Source organism: Cynara cardunculus, assembly GCF_001531365.2.
Source record: "Cynara cardunculus var. scolymus isolate 2C chromosome LG 15, CcrdV1, whole genome shotgun sequence".
Lineage (NCBI taxonomy): Eukaryota > Viridiplantae > Streptophyta > Magnoliopsida > Asterales > Asteraceae > Cynara > Cynara cardunculus.
In genome coordinates this window covers 6,935,453-6,961,768 of record NC_037542.1, presented here as the reverse complement: position 1 = coordinate 6,961,768, position 26,316 = coordinate 6,935,453, and the positions used below count along the sequence as shown (strand labels likewise).

Below are 26,316 nucleotides of genomic sequence, written 5' to 3'. Positions count from 1 at the left end.
ATAAATAACCAATTTTTGTGCATGTAGTTATGCGGACCTGGCCGTTACAATTGCAGATTTGTGTTGAATTTGATTTTTTTTGTCTTTTAGCTAATATTTCGAACCTAGCTAATATTGTCGACCTGGATATTACAAAAGCAGTAACATTTAGATTAATACGAAAAAAGAATAATTAGAAAATAAATTTAAATGTGAAAAATGATGATCTGACTCAATTTCCATTTAATGTTTGTTTATGTTTTGTTTTGCTTTTTGACCAAGTTTTATTATGGGCCAAATCCTTTTCTATTATTTCAATTGAGATCATGGTTTATTCTTTTGATTATATATTTTTTGGATCATGACTTTAAAGGTATAATTATAAGATATAATTATATTTAATGATCATAAAGATTGCTATTTCGTTTATAAAAATATTTTTAATAATCACAAGGGTGGTGTCTGATTGGTTTGAGCTTGATTTCAAAAGTCAAAAATACTGGGAAGTCACATGTTTAAATCCAAGTAGAAATAAAAATTTTCTTGTAAGTATGGAGGTTCAAATGCGATAACTCCGGCTATCTGTAAAATAAGTGATCATTTTGGAATTAGTCAGTTTACGTAACAGATTGGATATTCAGGTTAATAAAAAAAATATTTTTAATTGATAAAGGTAAAAAAAAAAAAATGCAGAAAAGACAAGGAAAACCCATAAATCCTTCTTCTATACCTTTCTTATGTGCAGTCTGTACTCTGCTGCATTCACACAGAGTCTCTCTCTTACCCGCCTTCTCGTTTCGCTCCTTTCATCACCCATGTGAAATGCACGCTCCCACCCTCTCTCTCTCTCTCCATCTATATATACAATTTCTAGACCGGTTCCTTGCTTTTTCTGTAATAAATTTCATACAAGAATTGATTTCAAGAATTTGGGGTTCCTTAGATTTCATTTATGGAGTGAGATTGTCATTTGCTAACATCAACAGTAACTGCAGAATGAAGAAGAATCCCTTTTTCTTGTTGTTCTTCATCGTCTTCATCACCTCTGTTTCATCTCTTTCTTCACATTCACAAGATCAATCCAAGTTCATATTAGGTTTGCTCGTCATCCTTTGCGTTTCTTGTGCTGCATTTATGGGGGTTTTTTTGTATGTTCATTGATCTGTGGTTCTAGGTTGATCGTTATTGTTTTCTGATTTAATGAGTTCTGCCGACAAGGAAATTATTCAGAATTTTCCCGAAATGGGTTAAATGTTGGAGATTCTTGCTAATATTTCTTGAAAATTGGGAATGTTTTGTAAATTGATTTGTCGTTTTCTTGTCATATCCATATCTGCCACCATTAGAGTTCAATTCATAAGATTCGTATAGATTAAAAAATTTATTAACAGTTCCTGAGCCAGAGGAAGTTTGGTGAGTTTTGGAATTGCTGATTTTAACTTGTATTCTTTGGAATTATGCGACCTGTATTTGGAATCTGGATCACTGTGATGTACAGACAATTGGGTCATTTTCAGTATTAAAACTGCTAGAAATTTGGAGCTCTTTATCCAAATTCTGTCATGGGAACATGGATTAGCAACAGTTGTTAGAACTTGTTTATGGAATGATGAGTGGTACCATTGAATTTGCAAGTCCTTTTGAGCTCATACCATTGTTACTTATAGGTGAGGATAGCTTGGGTCATTGGAGAAATGGCATCTTAAGCTCATCGGCTGCAGCCGAGGCTCCTGGTCCAGCCAATGACCCATCCAGCACACTTGTGCTGGCTGGGTCAAGGACTAGAAGGCTCGACGTTCTTAACCATTTCAAGCGTTATAGAGGTGGATGGGACATTACCGATAAACATTACTGGGCGGTAAGTCATACCCTTGATTAAATTCACTGATCCATTCCAAAATGCCATGGTTTTAGCAATTTCTCAATTCTGATCCAATATGACATTCCAAAAACCAACAAAAGAATCTTGAAAATCAACAAATTGGGTCGTTTTCGTAATTGAAATTATTAAAAAGCTGGAGCTTTTTATCAGAATTCTGTCAAGGGGTTTGGATGAACATTGATTAGCAGCATTTGCTCAGATCTACTCATGAATCATGATTTTCAAGATGCTTTTGTTTGTTTTTGTTGATTTTTCAAGATTCTTTTGTTGGTTTTCAATATGCTTTTGTTGGTGTCATTCATACATCCTTCTGTTGTTCAAAGATGTTAAAGTAACATACATGAACTCACGTATATTGTAGCGGAAAGTTCATATGAGAACCATTAATATTTTGAGATTCATAAACCAACTTTTTCATGAATTATTCATAATGAATAACCGTGAATAATCATGTATTTTCAATCTAGCTACTTATCGTCATGGATATCTATCACGGCATTCATTATGAATAAAGCAACAAGAGTTGCTTCCCTGTTTCTCAAAATATTTACGGTGCCCCCATTAATGTGTCATCATTTTTAATGACATTATATACAGTCGGTTGGATTTACAGGCGCTGCTGCATTCATTCTTGCAATAGTGTGGTTTATCTTCTTTGGATTAGCCATGATCATCCACCATTGTTGTGGATGGAGGATAGACATCAAAGGCAAAGAATCCCGTGGTTCTCAAAGGATATGCCTCATTTTGCTTCTTGTTTTCACATGTGCTTCAGCGTAAGCATCTCAACTCTCATCTTTTCACCATAATTCCGTATTTCATGTTACTTTGAAGTAGATATCAGGTCTGCATACATTCCCTCGGACCCCACCTTTGGGTGGGATGTACTGGGTTTGTTTGGTTTGATCTGTATCTCATGTCACACTCATTAACACAAATCTTGTTGCTACACAGGATCGGCTGCATACTTCTTTCAGTGGGACAAGATGAATTTCATGGCGAAGCCATAGAAACGTTAAATTATGTTGTAAACCAATCAGATTACACCGTACAAACGCTCATAAATATCACGGGATACTTGTCGCTGGCAAAGTCCGTTAATGTGGCCCAAGTTTTTCTTCCTTCAGATGTGAAAGACGATATTGACAAGTTGAATGTTGACTTAGCCAACGTTGCGGGCACATTGAGGCAGAAAACAGACCAAAATTCGCAAAAAATAAGAACCGTCTTTGATGCTGTGTATGATTCCTCCTACGAAACATGACATATCTTCGCATTTAGTTTGGATTTTTAAATTTGTGTTTCATTTGTTTCAGGCGATCATCGATGATTGCTGTTGCAGTAGTGATGCTTCTAGTTTCGCTTTTAGGCCTTTGTAAGTATTCATCAGAAATTGGTTTATTGCCTCATTTTTTTTCAGTTTTCTGCTTCTGTTTATACAGATTTCATTGTATTTTTTCTGGTTTTATGGCAGTTTTATCTATACTCGGTCACCATAACGCAATCTACATGTAATGTTTCTTTCTTTCGGTTTTTTCGCTCATGTTTTGTGGGCGTGATTGTATCTTATTCATCGCTTCTCTTTCTGCAGATTCATTATCGGTGGATGGTTACTTGTTATGGTTACGTTCATTCTATGTGGAGTTTTCGTGATTATTAACAAGTAAGATAAATAGAAACTTAGCATTCGTTATTTCCTCTCTCATAAAACGTTGCACGTTAAAATTATGTATTTTCCGACTATAGGATCAACAGCAAGGTGTTAAGAGGAAGTAATAGAACTTAACAGTAGCAAATTGTCTTATTAGCCCTTTTATACGACACTTGTTGAAAAAGGTTTCATCGAACATTTTTCAAGAAGCGTCTCTGAAAAACGGTTTACTTCTTGACTTCCAACTTTGTCCTAACAACTTATTATAATGTTTTGGTCTAAACAATCGTGGAATCATGAGTCTGGATGCAAGAAACTAACGAGCCAATGTGTTCTCAGCGCAATCTCGGACACTTGTATGGCAATGGGACAATGGGTAGATAACCCACATGCCGAAACTGCCCTTAGCAACATCCTTCCATGTGTCGATCAAGGAACCACTAATGATACGCTGTATAAGAGCAAATTAGTCGTTAATGATATCACAAATATCATCAATGGGTTCATCGGTACCTTTGCCAACTCAAATGCACCTCCCGGAGTCAACTCTAATTACTATAACCAGTCGGGCCCTCTGATGCCGTACCTATGTTATCCGTACGATTCTCGGCTGCAAGATTTGGAATGTCCTTCACAAGAGGTTTCGATGGCAAATGCCTCTGTGGTATGTAAACTGAACTCCTTTTAAGTTTATATATGGTTTGACTATAAAAGTCAGTTTAAGCTTCCAAAGACTCTGGTGTTGATGTTATGATTACCTTCCAGGTGTGGCAGAAGTATACTTGCAGCGTTTCTGAATCAGGATTTTGCACGAGCAGCGGAAGATTGATACCGGAAATGTATCAGCAACTAGTGGGAGCGGTGAACATAAGCTACGCCCTTCAACACTACGCACCACCGTTGCTGAGCTTTCAAGATTGCAATTTTGTACGTGAAACGTTCAGGATCATCACTTTGGATCACTGTCCGGCGTTAGAAGATCGGCTGCGAATGGTGAATGCGGGTTTGGGTCTTGTGTCCGTAGGAGTCATGCTCAGTCTCGCACTTTGGATTGTATATGCAAATCGACCTCAAAAGGAGCAGATGCGATGGGAAGTGAAGCTTGAAGATGTTAGAATTTAAGATAGTTATGGTGCCAGATTCAAGATGGAGCAAAGCACCATTCTGGGTTTTGAGCTGCTGCCGTATAAATGTATATTAATTACTGGTTATGTGTCGATTACACGGAATAAGAAAAATGAAGGAAATTTTGATTGTTTGGATAAACAGCTTATACGGTGCCAAACCGGTAATAAAGAGTTTTTGAAAAAGTTAAACCCTTCTGACTTATAATAAGTTGATAAATGTTTTTGTAGAAAAATACAAGTTGTTCCAAATAAGCAATTCCAAACAAATATTATTGCTGGTAATCATCTCTTACCTGGTAAATGTCAGCACCCTCACTTACTGCTAAATTTACAAACAAATACTATTACCATACAAAATTCAGAAACTATAACGAAATATTCTCAAATTTACGGTACAAAGAAAACTCTAACTATTTAATGAAGAAGACAAACAGCCATGGACGGACCTACCATGGTGGTTACGGTGGCACGTGCCACCGTATTATTTCTCCGTCGAAGGGTAAAAAAATTTAGGTTCGTGAAAGGTGCAACCGTATTAATCTGTTGTGTGCCATCGTATATATTTTGAAATTACAATGAGAATAAATTTTATTTGGTATAGTTGATTTGCAAAGATTTTATTTCACTGAAGACCCAAATTCAATTTGTTAGTTAAATAGTGCCACCGATTGAAAAAAAAATTCGTATATTTGTTTCTTATAGTCAACCGGTGCCATTGTTTTAAATTTTTTCTCTATTGTTTTTTTTTTTTATAGTCAAATGGTGTCATCGTTTGAAAAAAATTATGGATCCATCCCTACAAACAGCTAAAGAGCGAATTAAAAAGAGTTCTATTTTGAAAATTGAATTGTAAATATTCTAAACTGAAAATTGAATTGTAAATATTCTAAAATCAGCAAACCAACTGCTTTTATACTCCCAAAATTTTACTTTCAGTCCTTCAACTTTCTGAACTCTAACTTCTCTACCCTCCAGATTTAAACATATTTGTAAGCGCAGTCCCTCAAACTTTCTGCTTTGTTCACATTATCAACCAAACCATTTAACACCTGAAAATTACAAACTAAACCAAAAATTAATATATTTTGACATTAGAAATGTCAAGATTGAATAGTTCATACTGAGTTTTAACATCCTCCCTCAATCTTGATATTTAAAAGTATCAAACATATTCAATTTAGAACACAAATAAATTATGTTGATTTACACCAAGAGATTTTGTAAAAGTATCGGCTGGATGTTCAGATGACTAAAATTTTACAGTTTTTTATACACCTGCCGCAATTTTTTCTCTTACTTGATGTACGTCAATTTCTATATGTTTGGTTCTTTCATGAAAAACTGGATTGTTAGCAATTTGGATAGCCGGTTTATTATCACAAACTAAGCTTACAGGAAGTAAATCTTTTATGTGTAAATCGGCCAACATAAGAAGAACCCAAATGACATCACAAGTAGCTGAAGCCATAACTCTATACTTGGACTCAGCAGAAGACCTAGAAACAGTTTTATTGTTGTATTTTGTTTCTTGCTTCTCCAAGATATTAGACAATTTCCAAAAAAAATAAACAATATTCAGTTACGGAGCGTCTAGAGGAAAGACGTTTGTCCCAATCAACATCAACAAAAGCGTTAAGTTTTAAATCAATAGACTTAGAAAAAATTAATACCTTTGCGAGAAGACGTTTTCAAATACCTTAAAACTCTAAGAGCAAGTTTAAGAAGAACGACGACGTGAGTACATGAACTGACTTAAACAATGAACAACATACGCAATGTTAAGTCTAATGGCAAGAAGATATATTAAACGACCAATCAATCTTTGATAACCAGAAAAATCAGATAAGGGAGGATCAAAGGATGCAGATCCGGGAAAACTGGTATTTATCAGGACCAGTTATGACCAGGGGCGGACCTACAGTCAGGGGAATAGACATGGTGATTTGCCCCACCGCATTGCTGAACCCAGTTCAGCCACCCCATTCAAGGCCGGGGGATTCCCCATAAAAACTAGTAATGGATCCAGGGCTAAGGATCCCTGATATGTTGAAAACCAGGGTCAAGTAATGTATTCCCTAACCTGCCCTGCTCCGTATGTATATATATTAATTAATTTTTTAAACATGTATTGTATAATATATTATATTTTTCAACCATTTATTGTTGAATCAAGAATAGGCAACAAAAACCGGGGAGGAGATTCGATTTCCCGTACCTGTCGGAGATAGGGATTGCATTCCTCACCCCTCCGTCTCATTCGAGATGTATCTTGTTGCATTGTACGGGTAATCTTTTAGTAAACCAAAAAATTGAAAAATTCTCAGCCCAGCCCAGCCCTGAAAAGGTTATAGGCCCAAATACCTTACCCATTTGATTTGATTCTTTGACATCCATCGAATTCAAATCGACACTCAGGCGACTCAACTCTCATCCTCTCCGGTCTCCGACACTAGCTCCGGCCTCTCTTTTTAGGTTAGGGTTTCAAATTATAGAATCTTTCATTTGAGAAATTAATTAATTGCGATTTTGTTTGAGAATTCATCTGTTTTATTTGAGGATTTCATCACTTGTGTTTTTGTTTGTTTCAATCGATTGCTATTTGCTTGTTTCCACTAATTTGATATTTGCTGTCTTCATAGATCACATACCTTGATATTATGCAGACTGTTGAACCTAAACGAAACTCACAGAAAAACTTTTATGTCAAATTTATGCGCAATCAAGTAAAGCCATGTCGATAAACCTCAACAAAACTCTCTTATTGTTGATGGACCTAAATGCAACTCTGTAACTGTTTCTGCTGATGAACTTCTCTATGAACTTTTAGGTAACTTGTAGATGAAGTTAGTAGAGCATATCTTTTAGAAACCATGATTTACCTTGCACTGTATTTGGTTGAATCTGTAAAGGTTGTTGTTTCATCAATTTAATATCCTTGTTTTGGTAATTTTCAGACATTGTGACCATAGCCTTTGTACATCATTTTTGGCTAATCCACCACTTCAAAAAACTATGAGTTGCACTTGGGTCTATTCTATTGTAATAAGCACCAACAAATTTGTTTAGACCTTTATTGATGAAGTAGATTGCAGCAGCTGAATTGATAACATGCAATCCCATAGAGTTATCACATCCTGCAACTACATGTCATTTTGTTAAGATCAACTATGATATTGTTTGTCCATGAGATGCTTATGTGCATCTAAATTTTGTTCTTTGGTTTAACATCTTCTTTTTTAAATTTATAGAAAGTATATGTCTGTTGATGTATTAAAATTGCAAGAAAGACCCCCCACCTTCTAATAACCTTACAAAGTTGCAGGAAGATGAAATATTATATAACTCTGTCCTCTTCCTTCACAGGACAACACCACTGAAAACTCAATCTAACAAACAACTATCAAATGATAATTAGATTCCTTCATGTCCCTCCAATACCTCAATCATCCCAAAACCCTACAAAAATCCACCACAACACCCTTAAGAAAACTTCAGTAAGTCCTAAAAATGGAGTCCTTACTGCTACTGCACCACCGCCTTTGGTCACCACAGACTCCGGCCTCCGTTTCAGGGAAAAGATTCTCTATCTCAAATCCCTGAAAGTAAACCCTGCAAAAGCCCTACACAGAAACCCAAATTTCCGATCAACCTCACTCCAATCCCTAAAATCTGTGGAGAAATGTCTCTCATCAATGGGAATCGAACGTTCAGAATTCGGCCGTATCTTCGATATGTTCCCTCAGCTGCTCACCTGCGATCCCGACACTGATCTTTACTCTGTATTTGGCTTCTTATTAGATGACGTGGGTCTCCATTTCTTTGACATTCGAAAATCCATTCTTCGGTGTCCTAGACTTCTGATCTGTAGCGTAGAAGATCAATTGAAACCCACATTGTGGTTCTTGAGGAAATTAGGGTTCATGGGCTCCAGCAAAATCACCTCCCAAACGACCATGCTATTGGTTTCAAGCGTAAAGAGCACACTGATGCCCAAATTGGATTACTTGATGGGATTAGGGTTCGAGTATGAAGAGGTGGCTAATATGGTGTTAAGATCTCCTGGGCTATTGACATTTAGCATTGAGAATAACTTCAAGCCAAAAGTCGAGTTCTTTCTGAATGAAATGAAGGGGGATTTGGGTGATCTCAAGAAGTTCCCACAATATTTTTCGTACAGTTTGGAAGGTAAGATTAAGCGGCGGCATCGGTTGTTGGTTGATCAAGGGGTTTCTGTACCATTGTGGGAAATGCTGAAGGTTAGTGATGGAGAATTCACGGCTCGGTTGATTGAGGCCAGGCTACGATTAGGTGACAAGCGATGATGGTTTCTAAGTAAGTTCATCCTTCTAATCTGGCAATCTTTAGCAAATGAAGTTCATTATTCTTGTTTTTTGAAGTATATGAAATTTATATACGGCAAATACTCATGCACGTTGTTCACCTTTACCGAGGTTTGAACCCTTGACCTCCTGGAGGCCGAGTTCCAGTTGTAACCTAGGTACCACTAGGCCAATAGCCCATCTGGTTCATTATTCATGTTCTTGTAGCATATAGTAAAGTGATCATGCCTTGGCATACAATATTGTTCAAATTTGCTTGATAAAGTTTTGCTTTTTTTTCCCAAAGGGTATACGGAAATCATAATTAAGTTGTCAAATTTGTATTGCTTGTTTACCGATGCATCTTTTTTAACATACCATATTGATGCATATGTATATGTGATTCAAACCCATGACGTTTAGGCTATTACAAGCAAGTTGAGCCAAGTCGGTTGGGGCTTAGACGACAAAAAAGCATCGTTGCTTGTTTCCATTTCCATATCTGTAAAGAAACCCTAGTTCTTATGAACCAAGATCGGTTTGCCAGATATCAAACCTTCTTTTGTTGAAAAGGTATGATGGGTACTGTTGATTCAATTCATTCGATTTATTAACCTGTCTTTTACAATCAGAGTTTTGTGAAGAGGGTTTTACATTAGGATTTATTATATATAGATTGTTTCGATTGTATCAATGGACGATCTGGAGAAGGCGATACTCATCATCTTTGATGAATTGGGGACATTTACATCGGAACTGAAATCACAGGCGGTTGTATTCTCTAAACAAATCAAAAGATAATCCTTCTATATGTAGTATTTTGTATCGAATGATTGTGTTTTCTGAAACTGGTTCATGTTCAGTTCTGGTGTTTGCACAAAGTTTTGCATGGTCTCGTTTGTAAATGAAGTTTGATTTTAGTTATGAAACTCCGTTCATATTTGCTATTGTGGTTGGATGATTAGATGTAAGTCGATAGAATTTGAATGTATTTAAAATTGATGATGATAATATTTTAGTTAAAATGAATTGCTAATTTATAATTTAGATGTAGATTTTGTAATGATAATGAATAAATAGACAAAAATTGTATAAATGTATATAAATTCAATATTATCATATTTTGAAGGGTAAAATAGGCTTATGTAAATGGTTGAAGCTCCACAAGGTTGTGATCAAACCGAAAGAAAATGTTTATTCATTTTTGTAGACCGAAACAAATGGCATAACAACTTTGCTTACAAATTTGTAACTGAACTCTAATTGTTCAACAAGAAGTCACTATTTTTTGAAGTAAACCTTGTGATTTTCGGCATACTTGTGTACAATAAGGAGCAAAGTGAACCCAAAAATGATATCACTCTATTCTTTCAAGTGTTCCTCGATTTGCACCAGTGCCTGCCAAAGATGTTTAACCAACTCAGCATGAGGAATATGTCAACATTTTGCAATTTGGGAACTAAACAACATACTACTCCCTCCATCCATCCATCCCAAATAAATGTCCAAAATGAAAAGGCATAGTTCAAGATAAAACTGTTATCTTCAAATGGGATTAGTTCATGTGGGCATAAGTTGACACGGATATCAAAAAACGGAAGGGCACAAAGGATAACAGGAAATGGTATCCTACAGTCTTGTTGCCTAGTTAAGTACTATTGGCTGCAAATTCACCAATATCCATTAAGTTGTGTGTGTGTGTGTGTGTGAGAGAGAGAGAGAGAGAGAGAGAGAGACCTCAATTGCAATCTGAGTTGGAGTAACACTGCATACATCTGCTTGTCCTAACTTGGCTGCAATACCTGCAAAACCATCATTTCCCCTTTAGTATTTGGCATTTATGAGAGAATAGGTAAGTAAATTAATACAAGGAAAAGCAAAAAGGTTTTAAGGAGATCAATCTAGGTTGTCAAATTTTAAGAAGTCAAGCTCAGGTTACTTAATCGAGCAAGCTAAGCAATGAACAAGGTTTGGTATGGTATTAAGATCATGTTTGCAACCATATGCTAGTTTTTTGGAGATGTCCCTAAACCAGAAGAACCCGAGAAGTGTCTTTCAGAAAACTGGGAGGGCAAGGCTGCCTCTCGATAACCTATAGTTTTTTTAAGGAAACTTCTAGACAGTGAAAACAGATAAGCAAATATATGCATGCATGTATGTGTGTGTGTGTATATATATGTAAGAAAAGGAAGTGTATACATACGCTCCAACGAGACCCTCACACGGGCATTAGTGTAAGCTTCACTCCTTTCCTCCCAAAGCATAGATAGTCGCTTGAAAGTCTACACATAGCGAGACAAATCAAATACCAATCTAATATGCCCAAATATCATCAAGGGGCTCAAACTTGTTTCCAAAATTTAGCATGGAAAAGAACATACGTACCTGTACGTAAGCATCACCAGATCCATGATGCAAAAGTGGGCGAGAAGCAGTACCTATAGCAGTTATTCGTTGTGCTAATGCATCCAGGGGTACATCTATAAAGATACTAATACCCTTGTGCATGTATTTCCTGACAGTAAAAGGTTGTTGCATGATATTTTACTGAATTAGGCACAATGGAAAGCCCAAAAAAGAGAAGAAGAAACATAGTACATCCGATGCCATACCAATTGATAGGCCGAACAACAGCACCCCCTCCAGTAGAAATAACAAGTCGACGCATCAATGACAGCTTATGCAATACCTCAGTCTAAAGAAAGAATAATGCAATTAAAGAAGAGTATAGCAAATGAAGGAAAGAATGATAAATGAAAATTTGTGGAATTAGTATGTAGTATTTCCCACATCCAATTTTCATTTTCTGGGTCACACATACAGTTTGCCTCACATTAGGCAAATGAGACCCTAAGCTTGCAAAACCAAAACCAAAAAATAAAACAAAACCAAACCAAACCAAACCAAACGAACTAGTATATCCCACCTGAGGTGGGGTATGGTAAGATGTATGCAGACCTGACTTCTACCTCAAAGAGTAGAACAGCATAGACCCATAAGTTTGCATCAAATAAGTATGACCCACCATGACATTTTAATTTTTCCTCACACCATGTATATGTGAGCCACAAAATGGATAATGATAAATGGCCAAAACATATCGATCACTTTAGATACATGGCCATAGGGCGTATGGTACCATACAACTAACCTCGTTATCTCTGAAAAAGCTCTCACCATGCAACCTAAAGATGTCAGCAACTGCAGTTCCCCCAGCAGCCTGCTCTATTAATTTGTCACTGCAGGCATCTAATACGCGAATGTTATCCCATTGGCAGGCAATATAATGCATGGTTATTTGGGTTAACAGATTGTGGATTAATATACAGATTTGAGATTGAGTTAAAGCGACATATAATAAACAAGCAAGCTTGCCACAGACCTGTCAAAAAAAGAATAATCAAGGACTTCAGACAAGATCTGTCCAATTGTTGTTTTTCCAGATCCCATCATTCCTGCATTCATATAATATATATGAATAAGATAGTATAAAAACTTTGACAAATTTGAAGACAAAATGTCACTAGAACTGACCAACAAGATAAATACACCTTCCATTCAGATATGGCTCGATCTCCTTGGACTTCTTCTGCAATTCGAACATCTCTTAGTAAATGAATATAGAAAGTTTGGAAGGTTTATAACACAACTTTCTTCTATCTAGAAAACCAACTCAAACATCCAGGAAGCATACTATTATTTTGTAAATTACAATAGAAGACATTATGCACTCCATGGTAATAGATGTGGTTCTCTTTTTCATAATGTTTTTATGGATGTAAAGCTTAAGCAACATATTTGTGTTCATGTTCAGACGATCAGGAAAAAATTTGAACAGCCCATAAGTTTAGCTTTATACATGTAACACAAGAAACATTGTATAACATTGAATACCTTCAATACTAGATCTTCCTCAGAGGTAAAAGTTCCAGACTCGACTAGTGAAGCTACAAGAGGAATTTAAATAAAGAAAAAAATGTTAATACAAATAAATTACTCGTATATTTCACAAAGCAATCTGTTCCAGACTCAAGTACTGAAGCTACCTCTTATAACAATGTTACCCTATTTTCCAAAAAAGATGTACTTATAAACTCTCATTTCAGTCAACGAAATTACACACTCAATAGCTTCTTATGATACCCAGGATTGACATTGTATGTATCTTCTCACTATTGTTTCTACTAACAATACGTTGGGGTGCATTAGTTAAGACAAGGTGGAAAAGTGAAATGCTGTTAGGCCATTAAAAATTATTTGAAGGCCGTCTACATGCATAGATGTTCAAGAAGGTAACCTTCAGCAACAGCCTTGTGGAAGTGATGAATGCTGATAAGTATATATTATTTATCAATCCCAAATATGCTTACAGCAACTAAGACTTTATTGCATATGTAGTTTTACAAAAGAGAAACTGATGTATTCTTCTTTTAGAATACATTGAAAAGATTCCCAACTAAACTTCTGAAATGGTATCAAGCTGCCATCAACCTAAATGTCATTAGATATCTCAATAACTTATTCTGGTTTCATCAATGTATGTGCAACCACAGCAATATTAAAGGTGTTTTAATACATCATACATGTCCTTGAGACAGACACAACCTTGCTTTTTCCCTTTTCTCGTCTGTGTGTCTATGCAGTTTTAACAGACAAATTCACCAATGAACAGATTAGACTACCTGTTTGAAAATTTAAATACATAAAAGATAAGCCTGTGGGATCAATTGGGTGAGGTCGAAGCCTAAAGCATGATAAGCTCTGTCTTCGAAGCACATAGATACACATACGCAATGTAGTATGGGACTTGAAAAATAGCAAAGATAATGGCACATATTTTCTGGGCTCCCTGTTGCTCCTCTGTTAATTTGTAATGGCCCCATGAGCATAGAGTACTTAAGACAAGGACGAAGGGACTAAAAACTCTAAATTATATGCTTAATGGGATATCTTCAAGTTTTTCTATAGTGGAAATCATTAGAAAGTTTTTAGACTTTACTCTTATCATTTATCGAGTGCCACAAGATTAGAGCTACTATTCTGCTATTTTAAACTCCCACAAAGCATAGACATTTAGATACCAAAACTTTGATATACCCAAGCCAGTGTAGATCAATTTACATCTGAAGGCAATAAATAACGCCTGCCATTTCTTTTTTTGACTATATAATTTCTCATTTACTTGTCTCATGGTTGGACTATGACGAAATACCTGGGGAGTTCTGAGAAGTACATGAAGCCTTTAACCCCGCTTGTCTATGCCCAATCGCTGGTTTTATAGTTCCCAAATGATTGCATTTGAGCATATTAAGCCTCTTCTTTTTCTCAAACCTTGTACATAACCTCATGGAGTTGCTCACTGTGGGAACCGCGTTGTCTGAACTAATCCATGTTGTCAAGCGTAAGCTTTGAGAAACTTTGGCCTCCATTCTTTCGAAATCCAACAATTAGAGATTTCTTTAAATAGAAAGACCCTTATATTCCTCGCGTCAACACTACCAGCCCTTTCTAATCAGCTTGCCTGCAAAAGCAAATCAATCGATAAACCATCCATTCTAATGCCAACAGACAAAACTTGAGCATTGTACTTGTAACCCATGGGGAAACTCCCAAAAGGAGAATCTAATACTGTAGATGAAATCCTAAAACCTTGACATTCATTTTAACAATGGCACAACCACTGATAAAAAGTGAAGTAAAAAAATATCTACTGAAAAAACGTAACCAAGATTTTTAGCATGGCTGACTTCTACCACCAATACCCAAAGCTAGAATTGATAAACTAGTTCACAATAAAGTTTGGTACACTTTTCTGTAATAGATTCCCTATCCCTGGAAGACATTTCCATTACACAAAATTCATTACCTGCCGTTTCATACAACATCCAGAAAATGAGTCATATCAAGAAGTTTCATAAACATATATAATACTTCACAATGAGAATTGCGATGCCTTCATCTTGCGACAACTTTTCGTGTTAGAATTACCTATTTGTCCATCATTGTCTTCAAAAGTACATTGATCTGAGTCTACAAGATCCCTCTCTTTGTTTTTGGTTTTTTTAAGAGTTCCTCTCTTTGTTTTTACCTAAAGGTATTCTAGATATTTTACAGGCAATCAAACAATTTCCATAAACCATGTGAAAAAATGGAAAACTTGAATTGGAAAGATGAAGTAGAACAATCAGGATTTGATATAGCTACAATTTGTGGAACGCTAATACTCAAGTGAGAAAAATCTAAAGAGGGGCAATCACAACATAAACGAGTAGTCAATTTTTTCCACAGAAAATTTTCTTGTTAATTTTGATGTTAAAGGAAAACCCATGTGATACATACAATCTTTCATAGATACTCCCAGCATTGCCATATGTTTGTCGGATCTTTTACCTTCTCATAATGTTAGTTGTTTGGCTAGTTTGGAAACAATCAAGCAATAATCCACCTTTCTCTTTCTATCAAGAAAGTTCAAAGATTGCATCGCTTACATGGTTAAATTGGAATAAAATTCATCATAGTTACAAGTTGCAATCAAAAAAATTGCACTCCTATATCAATATGTCAAAAGCTTAAACCAGTAACATTAGGTAGAAAACCATGGAGAAATCTGGAAGAATTGAAGAAGTGGAAGAAATCATACCTGAGAAATGGATCGTGTGTGGAGGCGATGTGAAGAACTGGAAGAGAAAGGTGTTGATGAATCTTCAACCTGATTCAGCACAGAGAATCGATGGAAACGAATTTTAACGTATACCTCCCTACCTACCAAGTTTCAACCTGAATGGATTTATAATGAGTTTGGTTTGAGCTTCTTCCACCAACCCCCACCCCCACCCCCACCCACACCTCCACCAACCCGATAAAAATGGCATTTCAAATTCATGTCGTAAATCACTCTAAATCTATACTACTTTATTTATTAAAAATCCTAAAAACAATTTTTAATAAAAACAACTCATAATATATTAAGTACTTTATACATTTGATCTTAAAATCTATTATACAATTTAGTCTTAAAATTTATTATACAATTCAATCTTAAAGTCGTTTAAATTAGTTGGATTTTAAATATATTGAATTTTAAACTTTCATACAATTTTTTTCATCGATAGACTGTAATTGAAACCATAACTCTTATTTATTCAAATTGTATCAATATGTAAAGACCCAAGTGTAACTTATATCATCGTTAAATATTCTCTAATAAAACCAATGAAATTTCAAAATCGTTAAAATTCACGGCTCCCGCCGCATTGCACGGATGCACTACTAGTAAATCTAAAATAAAATAAAAAATCTGATACGTCTCATCATTTGGATATGTTGACTTTTTTAATTTAAAATGTTCCATTAAAAATTTATTTACCTCTTAATAATTCCATTAAGAGGCAGTCTCTGAATCGTTAAAATGTGAATCTTGTTTGACAAAAAAAAAACGTTTCTTAATGGTTCTAAAACTCTTTGAATGATTTTGTATCATAGGTCTCCCTTGACCATTCAGCACCCTAATTCTATTATAAACAATTACCGAACAATTATATTTCATCTTACACTATATCATGAAAATCTCTTAATTATTCTGACCACTTAATCATTCAGCAACGGTCAAACAGCCCCTAACTTTATAGAAATAAATTTCACAAATATAAACCAAAACAAAATACACCTACTAGGTATGTCAACTCAGATGTATTATTTCAAGAAATTCTGTTTAAAGTATTAACAAAATTAAGAAAAACAACTCCTCACAACCATTAGAAAAAAGAAAACTCATGTCCCAAATCCAAACCCCACTTCATCTTCTTTCAATGGAAAAATAAGACATTAGGATGAAATACATTGAATAAAACCATAAAACAGTGGATCCTTGAAAAAGGGTGGGTAATAATGTCATTATACATCCTCCTTCCCTTCCATGAAATGGAACTTTGCAAGAATTATAGACAAAAAAATTGTCTGTACACAATAATCACCAAACAAACCCAATATATTTCATTTAAAAGTAAGCTCTCAGGAGGATTAAATGTATGCAGACCAGTCTTCCATCTCAAGCAGTGTAGCAATTGTTTTCGAGCAAAACGAGTCTATCCTCCCAAAACTCGAAAACCTTCTTATGTCATCTGTTTTCATTGTATGTTTCATTTGCTCTTCACTACATCCCTCCATGCCAGATACATACTGCAAGCTTTTCAAGGTTTATGTTGTGCATAGATTGATGAGCGAACGGAATGGTGAGGAGAGACGGCTTTCCCATTTACGTGCACTTGCTCCACAAAATCCACACGTACTGATCTAAACTGATAACGCTGTTTGCAAAAGTTGTAAATGAACATTATGACACGCTAGGAGCATATACAAGCAAGTCGATCTGATTCAATCTTGACTCTGAGAATATGCGGAACTCCATAAGATTATTCTCCAAAAGACCAGAGAGAAGAAAGGTTCCAACATATATTGAGAAGAAAAGGTCCAAGTCTAGCCGATGTGAGACCGCAAGCTAACCATCTTTCTTGGTTTCAAGTTTTCTTGAACCAGACCAAACCATAAAACCAAATCGTCAGCTTTGGGTTTGTTCGGATCCATGGTCTAAATCTTTGTTTCCATAAATTAATCTGGATTATTTTTTATAAATAAATGTAAGATGAATCGATTCGGCCCAGAAATTCGAAACCAGCTACGGGTTGCTTGTTACGGTTACACCCCTACAATATGTTTTTTGAGTGCAGGTGCTTCAAATTCATGTTTAGATTCTCAGAAAGAACAAACCTTCCCATTCCATGAAAAATCATTGTTGCGGAAGCATGGATCCAACAGCGTGATCTGGTCACCTTCTTTAATCTGTACAAGAAAGAGATGACAAATGGTCAAACAAAAAACATGAACCGAAACACTCGTGATGTAAGAAAATGGAAATCTTTTTGTTCATATAGACGAAGATTCTATTAAAGTTGCATACTTTTGGCTAAACAAGATTTAACAGACTTACAGCATCATTACTTATACTGTATACTGTGAGGACAAAAGATATTTGGTTTGAATCACACACGAGATAGTACCTGCAAGAATTTAAGGATACAGTCAAAGTCGAGCTATGCACCCCCACACCTAATATGGGGATTCAACAAGGGGTCAAAGGACCACTGATTCATAGATTATGACTTCGGCTATGTTCAGCAAACTAGCTGATAAACTAGCTGTTAGCTATATTAAATGGTCATATTTAAAAAAAAATTAAGAGGTATAATTGGAAAAAAAGTGGAAAAAACCCCTAAAGCTTATTGAAACGCTCTTCAAGTGGCTTATGACTAACCAAATGGGGCCTTTTCAATAAGCTCAAAAATAAGCTAGATTATGGTTGCCAAACATCGCCTTAAGTGGTTGCACTATTGAAAAAATTTAAGGAAAAAAAAGTAGCAAAAACTTCAAATTAGTTGCTTACAGGGGAGTAATATTCTCATGCTTAACAAAGAAAAGTACTTTTCCCACGATTGCAATTGTCTTGTTAAGACCATCCAACAGATTATTAACACTGGCCCTCTTGTATGATGGGTTCACTTGAAACCACAAAGCAAAAACACGGAGTTAAAACAAAAACCATCATAGAAGAGCATGTCTATGACAAATGACCAAAATTAGGTAGCTTACATCGAACTTCAGTGAGAGATGAAGCCAAGGACGCAAGTCGTTTGGCCTTAATTTGTCCCTGGAAACAAATAGTTGCTATCAAGTATTCAAGCTTTATACAAAGGAAACAGATCTTGATTCTTTCAGCCTTCGATTGGTTGAATTTAAGATACAATCTTCTAAGAATTTATTTTTTTTCATTGAAAGGTTAATAGGAAAACTAAAATGGGACTGAATTCACTATAACAATGAAACAAGCATTCTATTGATGAGCATATCAGTTGTGTTTTCATCCAGAAACTACATTATATACTGAACTATCAACTATATAGCCAATTAAGTACTCGTTGACATTTTCCTAACATTTTAAGAACCCATATTATTGTAAATCAAATATTCCCAAGTCTCAAATAATCAAAATCTAGGTCAAATCAATTCACAAATATCCCCAATAACCAAGTTGGGCATGTGTGATATCTACATACCAACGTGAGGGGGAGCTGAAAATACGTAAATAATAGGATTGTGATTAATTGGTGTTAAGAATTATCTTATAAGTTGTTAGCTTGTTAGTTCTTTATTTTTTGCTTATAGTTAGATTATGTGTTATCATATAAGGTTTTTAAGAAGCTATTTATGGCAGAATAAATATACCAATTTGACTACCTCAAACCTACATATGCATAGTTCACAAAAATTATTATTGAACGTGCTACCAAACTAATCTAGAAAAAATATTAGTTTTATGATCATAGGTTGATCCCGTGTTAACTTGAGCCCATAACCAGAACAATATATTGAGGGAATGGTGATTCCACAAGAGACAAAGATACCCAACAGAAAATCACAAAGTGAAACAGAAACATGATGAATCTCGATAAATCTCTAAGATGACTAAATAAAGAACGCTCTTCATATTAACGATATCAGTATGCATATCAACTATCGAGAAATAGAAACTCACCTTTAACAAACTGTCTAACTTGTTGAAAAGATTGACCATCTTTTGAACTTCCTCGGCGGCATTAAGACAAGGATCTTTCAATCCAGCGGCTTCAAATCCACTGAGCGCCCTCTCATAGTTCTCTAAATAGGTATTTACCTGCGTATGTGAAAAACGATTTTGAGACTAACACACTGGAGAACATAAAAGAAAAAACAATCATAAAAACGAGCTGAGTTGAGCTTGCTTAATATAACCTAGAGACCATAAGTTAGATCAAATCAAACACTTGTGAGTTGCCCCTGAAGTACCATTGGTGCGTCAAGTCCCCCCTCTCCCAAAAAACAAAAGGATGGTCTTCAGCTACAGTTTGATGGTCTCACGGAAATCATAAAAAGTATTGTTAATGCAAAGATCAAATTGACAAGTGCGGACCCCAAAGATTTGGCATAGTGATAACTCTATTGGAATCATTGCCTTGTGAGGCATTGGGTTTGAGTCCCATTAGGTACTGTCAACTCCAAATGGCTTAAAATTTCCCGATCCATGTGGAGGGGATGCTTTGCATGGACCCTGTGGTAGTCAGGCCAAAGGGGTTCCGGATATCACAATTATAAAGAGAGTAACTGATGGCAGCATAGAGAGGAGAGAGAAACTTACAGTAGCACAGTTGAAGTATAGGTCTGGGTTTGACTTCATGCTCTCATCTTTCTCCTGTTACATCATGGAAGGAAGAAATTAGGTCAACATTGCATATTTTCAAAAACGGTGATACAAATAAAGTATCACGAGGGATAAATTAGTTTATGTGATATAGACAAGGAATGGATTATAAGTAGATTTCCCACATACGGCATTTTGGTATGCTTTCAATGCCTGCTGTAATTTGCTGTGATCCCATGCCCCCGTCACAAAGAAACATGTAAGGCAAGCATTCCCGAGGTTGTCTGTCAGTAGAATACAAGGGTCAGATCACCAATATGCCTAAATGGTTGTCTCAAGTTAATGAAGAAATGAACGATAAAGTGAGTAAACTTTGATGATGGTAAATTGGTAATTGAATCAGCAAATATGCATGCTTAAGATCAATCATATAGTCCCTACTGAACAGATGTTAACATCATATGTGCTTCATAGACATGTTCTCATGTAAGCCATTGCAAACATGTAGCTGTCCATACAAACATGAAGGTCTGGGTGACTAGCGGGAATCGAACTCAAGATTATCTAATGTGATACAATCTATGTTGGACATACAAGTCTAAAAACCAAACTGACAAATAAATACATGGTTAATATGTGAGTTTACCTCATATTTATAGCCTTAATTCTAAATTTATAATTATGATTTTTCATCTGTTTATTTTTTAAGAAAAGATCAAAAACTGTCCCCACATTCCCTACCCCTCGGAGTGACATCTAAAGCAATTAAGGGAGGGGGGATAACAGTCAAGAGAACTGCAGAAAATATGGGATGGTGGTAAGCACCCCTGCTTCCTACTTGATAAAATACGCAATAAATCTTACACCATGAATTCCCATCCTTGACATCTAAAGCAATAGCTTCCTTTGCGTGTTTGATGCTTTCTGCAACAATTTCCTCCTGATTATCCACACCTACAGATGGACAAGAAAAGGCAAAGCAAGAACTTAAAGAGTAAGCATAGGATTGCATGCATATAAAGACTTTAGGGAAAATTTTCCTTTTTCCATATATGAAATTCCCAATCCAGAGTGATGCAGCAATGATGACTTGTACAGCATGCACATTGCCATAGATTAGGGAATTTCAGCTTTGAAAAGGGGGATAGCCTTTAGGAATACAGACTAAGATGAAATTAACATAAATTAAAGGATAGAGAAGTTAAACTCGGACAAGCTACAAACAAGTGTAAATACAAGGAAAAGAAGTCTTGGGAAAAAGTATCCAACAAACAAAAGGGAAACAAAATTTTATCAAACTACCATCATGAATTTTTGATGCCAGAGAGTAGAGCAGGTTCAAAACATCATTATGTGGATCATAATAGAATAGTTGTGAATTGGGCACCGTAATTTATGAAAAAGCGATGCTGAAACTTTTAATTCAAAAGCTAGGGGACATATGAGATAATCTAAAAGACTTATAGACCACATGATTTAGGCATCATATATAAAGCAAAATTGGAAATGGTGATGAACTGGATTAAATAATAGTCACGTTAACCAAAAGAAATGTTTCTTGCCTTGAGCCATTCGTCTTTCAAGCATTGATAATTGGCTTAGTATCCTTTTGTTTGGACCCTGTATAAGCCATCAAAAAGAAAAAGGTCAGAGGTTCATTAAGCGAACATTAGTGATATTTACAAAAAATAAATATATCTGACAAGCAACCTTGCTTAGAGCAAGGTTAAAGCAGTTCCTTGTTGCGGGTAGATCTCCCTTTTTCCATATACAATTTCCTAAGCATAGCCAAGCATCTGCAAGAGATGGATTCAGCTTAACCTGTAAAAAGTGAACAGCTGATTCAAAATGAGAGACTTTATTCAAGTTGGTCATTTCCATATAATTCAAGGATAACAATCTTTTGACTTACAGCTTTTGAAAGATGGTCTTCTGCTTTTTTCGTATATTCAGGGAACACATCTAATATCTTTCCTTTCAAGTGTTCATATGTTGCGCGTTGTGTAGGCACTCTCCTTTGTTCTGCACAAGATATCATAGTAACGAATTCATACATTACTACAATTGCATGAAGGGTAACCAACCACAACATGAACACTCAATGATAACATTTTTTATATGGCCAATTATAGAGCATATTATTCAAGGCAGTGTATATTGACTATGATAAAAGGGAAACTTGGTCCACCAAGGCTCCTCAGAGTGGTGAGGGTTCGGAGAGAAATCTTTGTATGTAGTTTGTAACATGATCTTTCAAAAAGGCCATGTGGGTCTAAGCGTCATACCTGGAGACTTGTTAAGGAATCAATTATAGTGGCTCTCCTGGGGAAAATAAGATGACCAGCCTTTATTGATCCCAAAAATACATATTAGATATTTAGAAGCATACTTTGGGTGATGAAATCTAATATATTAGATGTCTAATGACTGTTCAAATTTCTCTCAGATAAACTATACTAAAAGCATGTTCAGATGCATACAATATAGCATATCACTGTCTACACAATCAAATTACAAACAAGGACCAATAAGGTGTCCAGCCTTCAGTTATTCCACATATACATATCAAGAGAGCATTCCTGATATGTGAACCTGATCCATTAGATGCCCAACGACTGTAAATTTTCTCTTAAGAAACTTGGGAAAAGTAAATTCAGATGTTAGCAACGGGAAGCAGTATATGGCATAGCACTAACTCCGATAGCAATATCATATCACTCTGTCAAACATTTCCAATTCATTCAAGATCTCAATTGGATAATCAGATCAAGTTATTAGACTAGATCATGTGCAGGTTGGATGTCTCAACTAATCCTGTTAGCTTGTTACTACATACTTAAATCAACCGGCAAGAAACATTCTTCCCAGAAAAGAAAAAAAAAAACACAAGCAAGAACCAGAATATAAGAACCAATTAGAGGCGGAGCCAAGGTCATGGGCCTACCCCATTTTCCCGAAAAGCCTACTAGGGGTTCTATATTGGCATCATTTATAGTAGCATAGGACCCTTGTAATTATGCATGCATTAGGATTATTTCAATGTTCTGAAAGCATGTGCTCATAACTTCCACAACTGCATACTTGTCAGTTCAACACTCCCTCTGCCCCAAGAAAAAGGGTTCACTTTACAAGTTTTCTGTTTCACGAAAAAGAGTCCTTTACAACATTTTAACACGGATTAAATGCTCTCAAAATATTATTCCTTTGATAAATATAGAATAATAAGCCTTTTGTTAATTTGTAGTTAACCATCAGCAAAATTGTAGAAAAAGATTCTTTAACCAGATCAACTTCTAAACTTTCACCGACACCTTTTGGTATCAACCATCCTTTGATAACAACCATCCTCTTGGTATCAACCATCCTTTTATAACATGAGCAATCGAAGGTACAAGTTGAAGACAAGCAAACCACCTCAAGGAGTTGCATTCCATCAGCTTCTTATTAATGAGTATCACCGTAACCTTCTATCATATTTTCATTTCTAGACATATCTCTTGTTCTGTGGTTACACATCCATGTCAGCATTCACATTTTGCTACACTCATTGTGTGTACATGGTCTATTTTGGTGGCCAAGCATTCGGGACGGTAAACCATTATTGTCTTACTACCATCTCACTGAACTTGCCTTTTGTGTTCAATGGAGCATTTTGATCACACAGACCGTCTAAAGCGTCTAGTAAGTTAATCCACTAAATTCTTTCCCAATGACTAATATACTCAATGATCTCACAATCCTTCTGTAAAACTGATAATCAAATAACGAAAAAGTATCATTCCTAACTATTCTGCCAACATTGTGTGAGTCCCTATCAACATTGCTTCTGAGGTAGCATTTTATATGGTAAGATTGATCATTAATGAATCTAAAAGCTTTAGAGTCCAAGGTATTTTTCCCGACTCTTCAACTTGGTATGAACACCTTACCTGGTTTCATCAGTAAAACATGATATCACCAGTTAAAAGCTTATTTTGACGGTAAATTATCTATCTTGTTTATCTTCTGTGAGCTCTCCCATAAATAAGATAAATATCAGGTTTCAAGGCGGATACTTAGTGTGTTTATAAATTGTAAGACTCCTAGAACAAAATGGGTAGGCCTAAACTAGGTTGCTTGATGGGTGTTTTGAGAAAAGAGATGGTATCTTGCCTAAAAGGCTAAAAGAACCTAGGTACATGAGACCCGTCAAAAACTACGATGAGATTGATTAAGCTTAGGAGAACCTAGGAACATGAAAAATATCCATCCATATCACTAAGCTCTTTGTTACACTCCAATCAGTTAATCTCTTTTGACTACTTATCAAATGCATATTAGTCCTAATGTAACTCTATCATTCCTAACACCCTCCACTTGTACAAGTGCCACTCTCACCGGTGTCTCTAATGGTCTAAGTTAGATATGATTAAACCACATCAAATATAGTTCAGGTCTCCAAAATCGGTGCCACATCTACCTTCTCCCAGATATTTACTTGGTGATTGATCCACTGATTCACTTTATCCAAATTAGTGACACGTTAATCTTTCATTGCCTTCGCATCAGAACCTACCCTCAACTCTAATGCCACACAAGATCTCCAATACAAGTCACCACCTAATTCACCATCTTGTTGACTATAACTAACAGTATCGTCTTTGTATACAATCCACCCTGAGAAACAAACAAACAAAAATACTTGGAACATTCTTGTATGCTTACCCTCATTCCAATCCCCATTAGCACCATTAAAGTTGCACCATACGTATTCTATGCATCTAGATTAATCTACCTCAGTATTCTAATGAATCTCCCTGCAACTCTAGTATCACATCAACACCTAACCTAGCCGAAGCCGTCATGTTGTGACACCCGATAGCATGCTAGTTCTCATTTCACGTTCAGCTACGAGAACTCATAGCATGGAAACCAAATAAACAAACAACTACACAGTAAAGCCACTCAAATTGAGAGCCAATTGTAATATTAACAAGAATAAATCGTAGGGTTTTGGAGGAAAGTGTACCGGGAGGAATGGAGTCAAGGAGATTGAGAGCGACTTGAGATTGCGTTTGCAGTTTGGAGATTTTGTCATTTGGGTCTGGAGGAAAGTAAGTGTCTCGTATCCTGTACAGATCATCCGCAGCTTCTGCTGCCTTCTCCATTAAATCAGATGCACCTTCTTCTTCGGTGGATCGAGTTTCTCTGCTCATCTCATTACCCAAGATTTCAACTTCTTTTGATTTGATTTGGATCTTCCCCTTTTGGCTCGAGTACAGAGGTTGCTGTGTTCCACAGGCACAGTCCAAGTTCAGTCCAAAGTCTGCAATCTATGCAAGTTTTTTATTCAAGATTAACTTTTTAATTTCAAAATAAATATTTAATTTACATATAATTTAGGGCTTAGGTTCACGTGAGACTTGATTGTTTTTGTGAGGTCCGTGAGGTCACTTTTTTATACTTGAAATTTTAAAGCAAAACTTGGTGAAGTAAAAAAATCCGAACATTCACAGAAAAAACATTGTGCGTAAAAAAACGGTCTCACGAAAAAAGTTGGTCTCACATGATCCAAGGTTATAATTAAAGTAGATTATTTTCCCAATATACCCTAATCTGATCAACCAAAGTAGTCGACCCATCTTTCTTCAACTTCTCGCTTATCTCTCTGCATTCTCCATCGCAACACAACAGGTTCGATTTTTTTATCTCTCGGTTTCTCTCAGTTTCTCCTTGCTCGATTTCTTTTTTGCTTTTGTTTGCTTGATTTCAAATTTTGCTCGTTATTTGTTTCAGTTTGACCGATATTTTCTTTCTTGATTTCTTTTTCTGCTTTTTCTTGCTCGATTGCTACCTTCTATTTTTTTTTTTTTTGCTTGCATCGATTGCTACCTTATGTTTTTGCTTGCTCGATTATATAGCCATCGATTAGGGTGCGTTTGGTGCATGGGACAAGGTGGAACAGGACAGAACAGGACACACTTGTCCCATGTTTGGTGTGATTTTATATGGGACTAACTAGAACTAAGTGGTACAAGGGTGGGACACGGCTGTCCACCCTTTACCCCTGGCACTAACTAGAACAAGGAAAACTTTACCTCTTTACCCTCAATCGACTCCATCGCTTCCACCCTCAATCGACTCCATCG

General features: G+C 35.9%; 4 protein-coding genes across 8 annotated transcripts; 2 read left to right on the top strand and 2 right to left on the bottom strand.

Moving 5' to 3' along the window:
* The first annotated feature begins 876 nt into the window (after positions 1 to 876).
* On the top strand, positions 877 to 4,770 carry LOC112527914. The gene is made up of 9 exons (XM_025138766.1): positions 877 to 1,075; positions 1,647 to 1,837; positions 2,459 to 2,637; positions 2,816 to 3,100; positions 3,178 to 3,236; positions 3,336 to 3,372; positions 3,453 to 3,524; positions 3,852 to 4,176; positions 4,278 to 4,770. Exons 1-9 carry the CDS (start codon positions 976 to 978, stop codon positions 4,632 to 4,634), a joined length of 1,605 nt encoding a protein of 534 aa, XP_024994534.1. The 5' UTR covers positions 877 to 975; the 3' UTR covers positions 4,635 to 4,770.
* Positions 4,771 to 7,040: 2,270 nt separating this feature from the next.
* Positions 7,041 to 9,898, top strand: LOC112528241 (transcription termination factor MTEF1, chloroplastic). 5 transcript variants are annotated; one of them, XR_003070804.1, is made up of 5 exons: positions 7,041 to 7,111; positions 8,003 to 8,971; positions 9,393 to 9,414; positions 9,485 to 9,531; positions 9,634 to 9,898. XR_003070804.1 is itself a non-coding variant. In XM_025139220.1 (3 exons), the coding sequence occupies exon 2, from the start codon at positions 8,044 to 8,046 to the stop codon at positions 8,959 to 8,961; it is 918 nt and encodes a 305-aa protein (XP_024994988.1). In that variant the 5' UTR covers positions 7,041 to 7,111; positions 8,003 to 8,043; the 3' UTR covers positions 8,962 to 8,971; positions 9,382 to 9,898. The 5 variants fall into 5 exon arrangements, 1 of the variants encoding a protein (XP_024994988.1); XR_003070803.1 differs by having other exon boundaries at positions 9,393 to 9,531; XR_003070801.1 differs by having other exon boundaries at positions 9,382 to 9,531.
* A 232-nt stretch (positions 9,899 to 10,130) lies between these two features.
* Positions 10,131 to 15,788, bottom strand: LOC112527744 (shikimate kinase, chloroplastic-like). The gene is made up of 11 exons (XM_025138528.1): positions 15,599 to 15,788; positions 14,171 to 14,479; positions 12,853 to 12,905; positions 12,493 to 12,547; positions 12,341 to 12,413; positions 12,110 to 12,197; positions 11,571 to 11,653; positions 11,344 to 11,473; positions 11,162 to 11,240; positions 10,696 to 10,760; positions 10,131 to 10,356 (listed from the first exon to the last, which is right to left on the bottom strand). The coding sequence occupies exons 2-11, from the start codon at positions 14,385 to 14,387 to the stop codon at positions 10,321 to 10,323; spliced, it is 879 nt and encodes a 292-aa protein (XP_024994296.1). The 5' UTR covers positions 14,388 to 14,479; positions 15,599 to 15,788; the 3' UTR covers positions 10,131 to 10,320.
* An 846-nt stretch (positions 15,789 to 16,634) lies between these two features.
* LOC112527659 (tetratricopeptide repeat protein 5-like) lies at positions 16,635 to 25,433 on the bottom strand. Its single transcript, XM_025138417.1, has 13 exons — positions 25,197 to 25,433; positions 22,101 to 22,210; positions 21,899 to 22,009; positions 21,751 to 21,808; positions 21,053 to 21,142; positions 20,378 to 20,472; positions 20,186 to 20,239; positions 19,547 to 19,684; positions 18,604 to 18,661; positions 18,398 to 18,512; positions 17,945 to 18,014; positions 17,725 to 17,796; positions 16,635 to 17,264 (listed from the first exon to the last, which is right to left on the bottom strand). Exons 1-13 carry the CDS (start codon positions 25,381 to 25,383, stop codon positions 17,148 to 17,150), a joined length of 1,275 nt encoding a protein of 424 aa, XP_024994185.1. The 5' UTR covers positions 25,384 to 25,433; the 3' UTR covers positions 16,635 to 17,147.
* Positions 25,434 to 26,316: the final 883 nt, after the last annotated feature.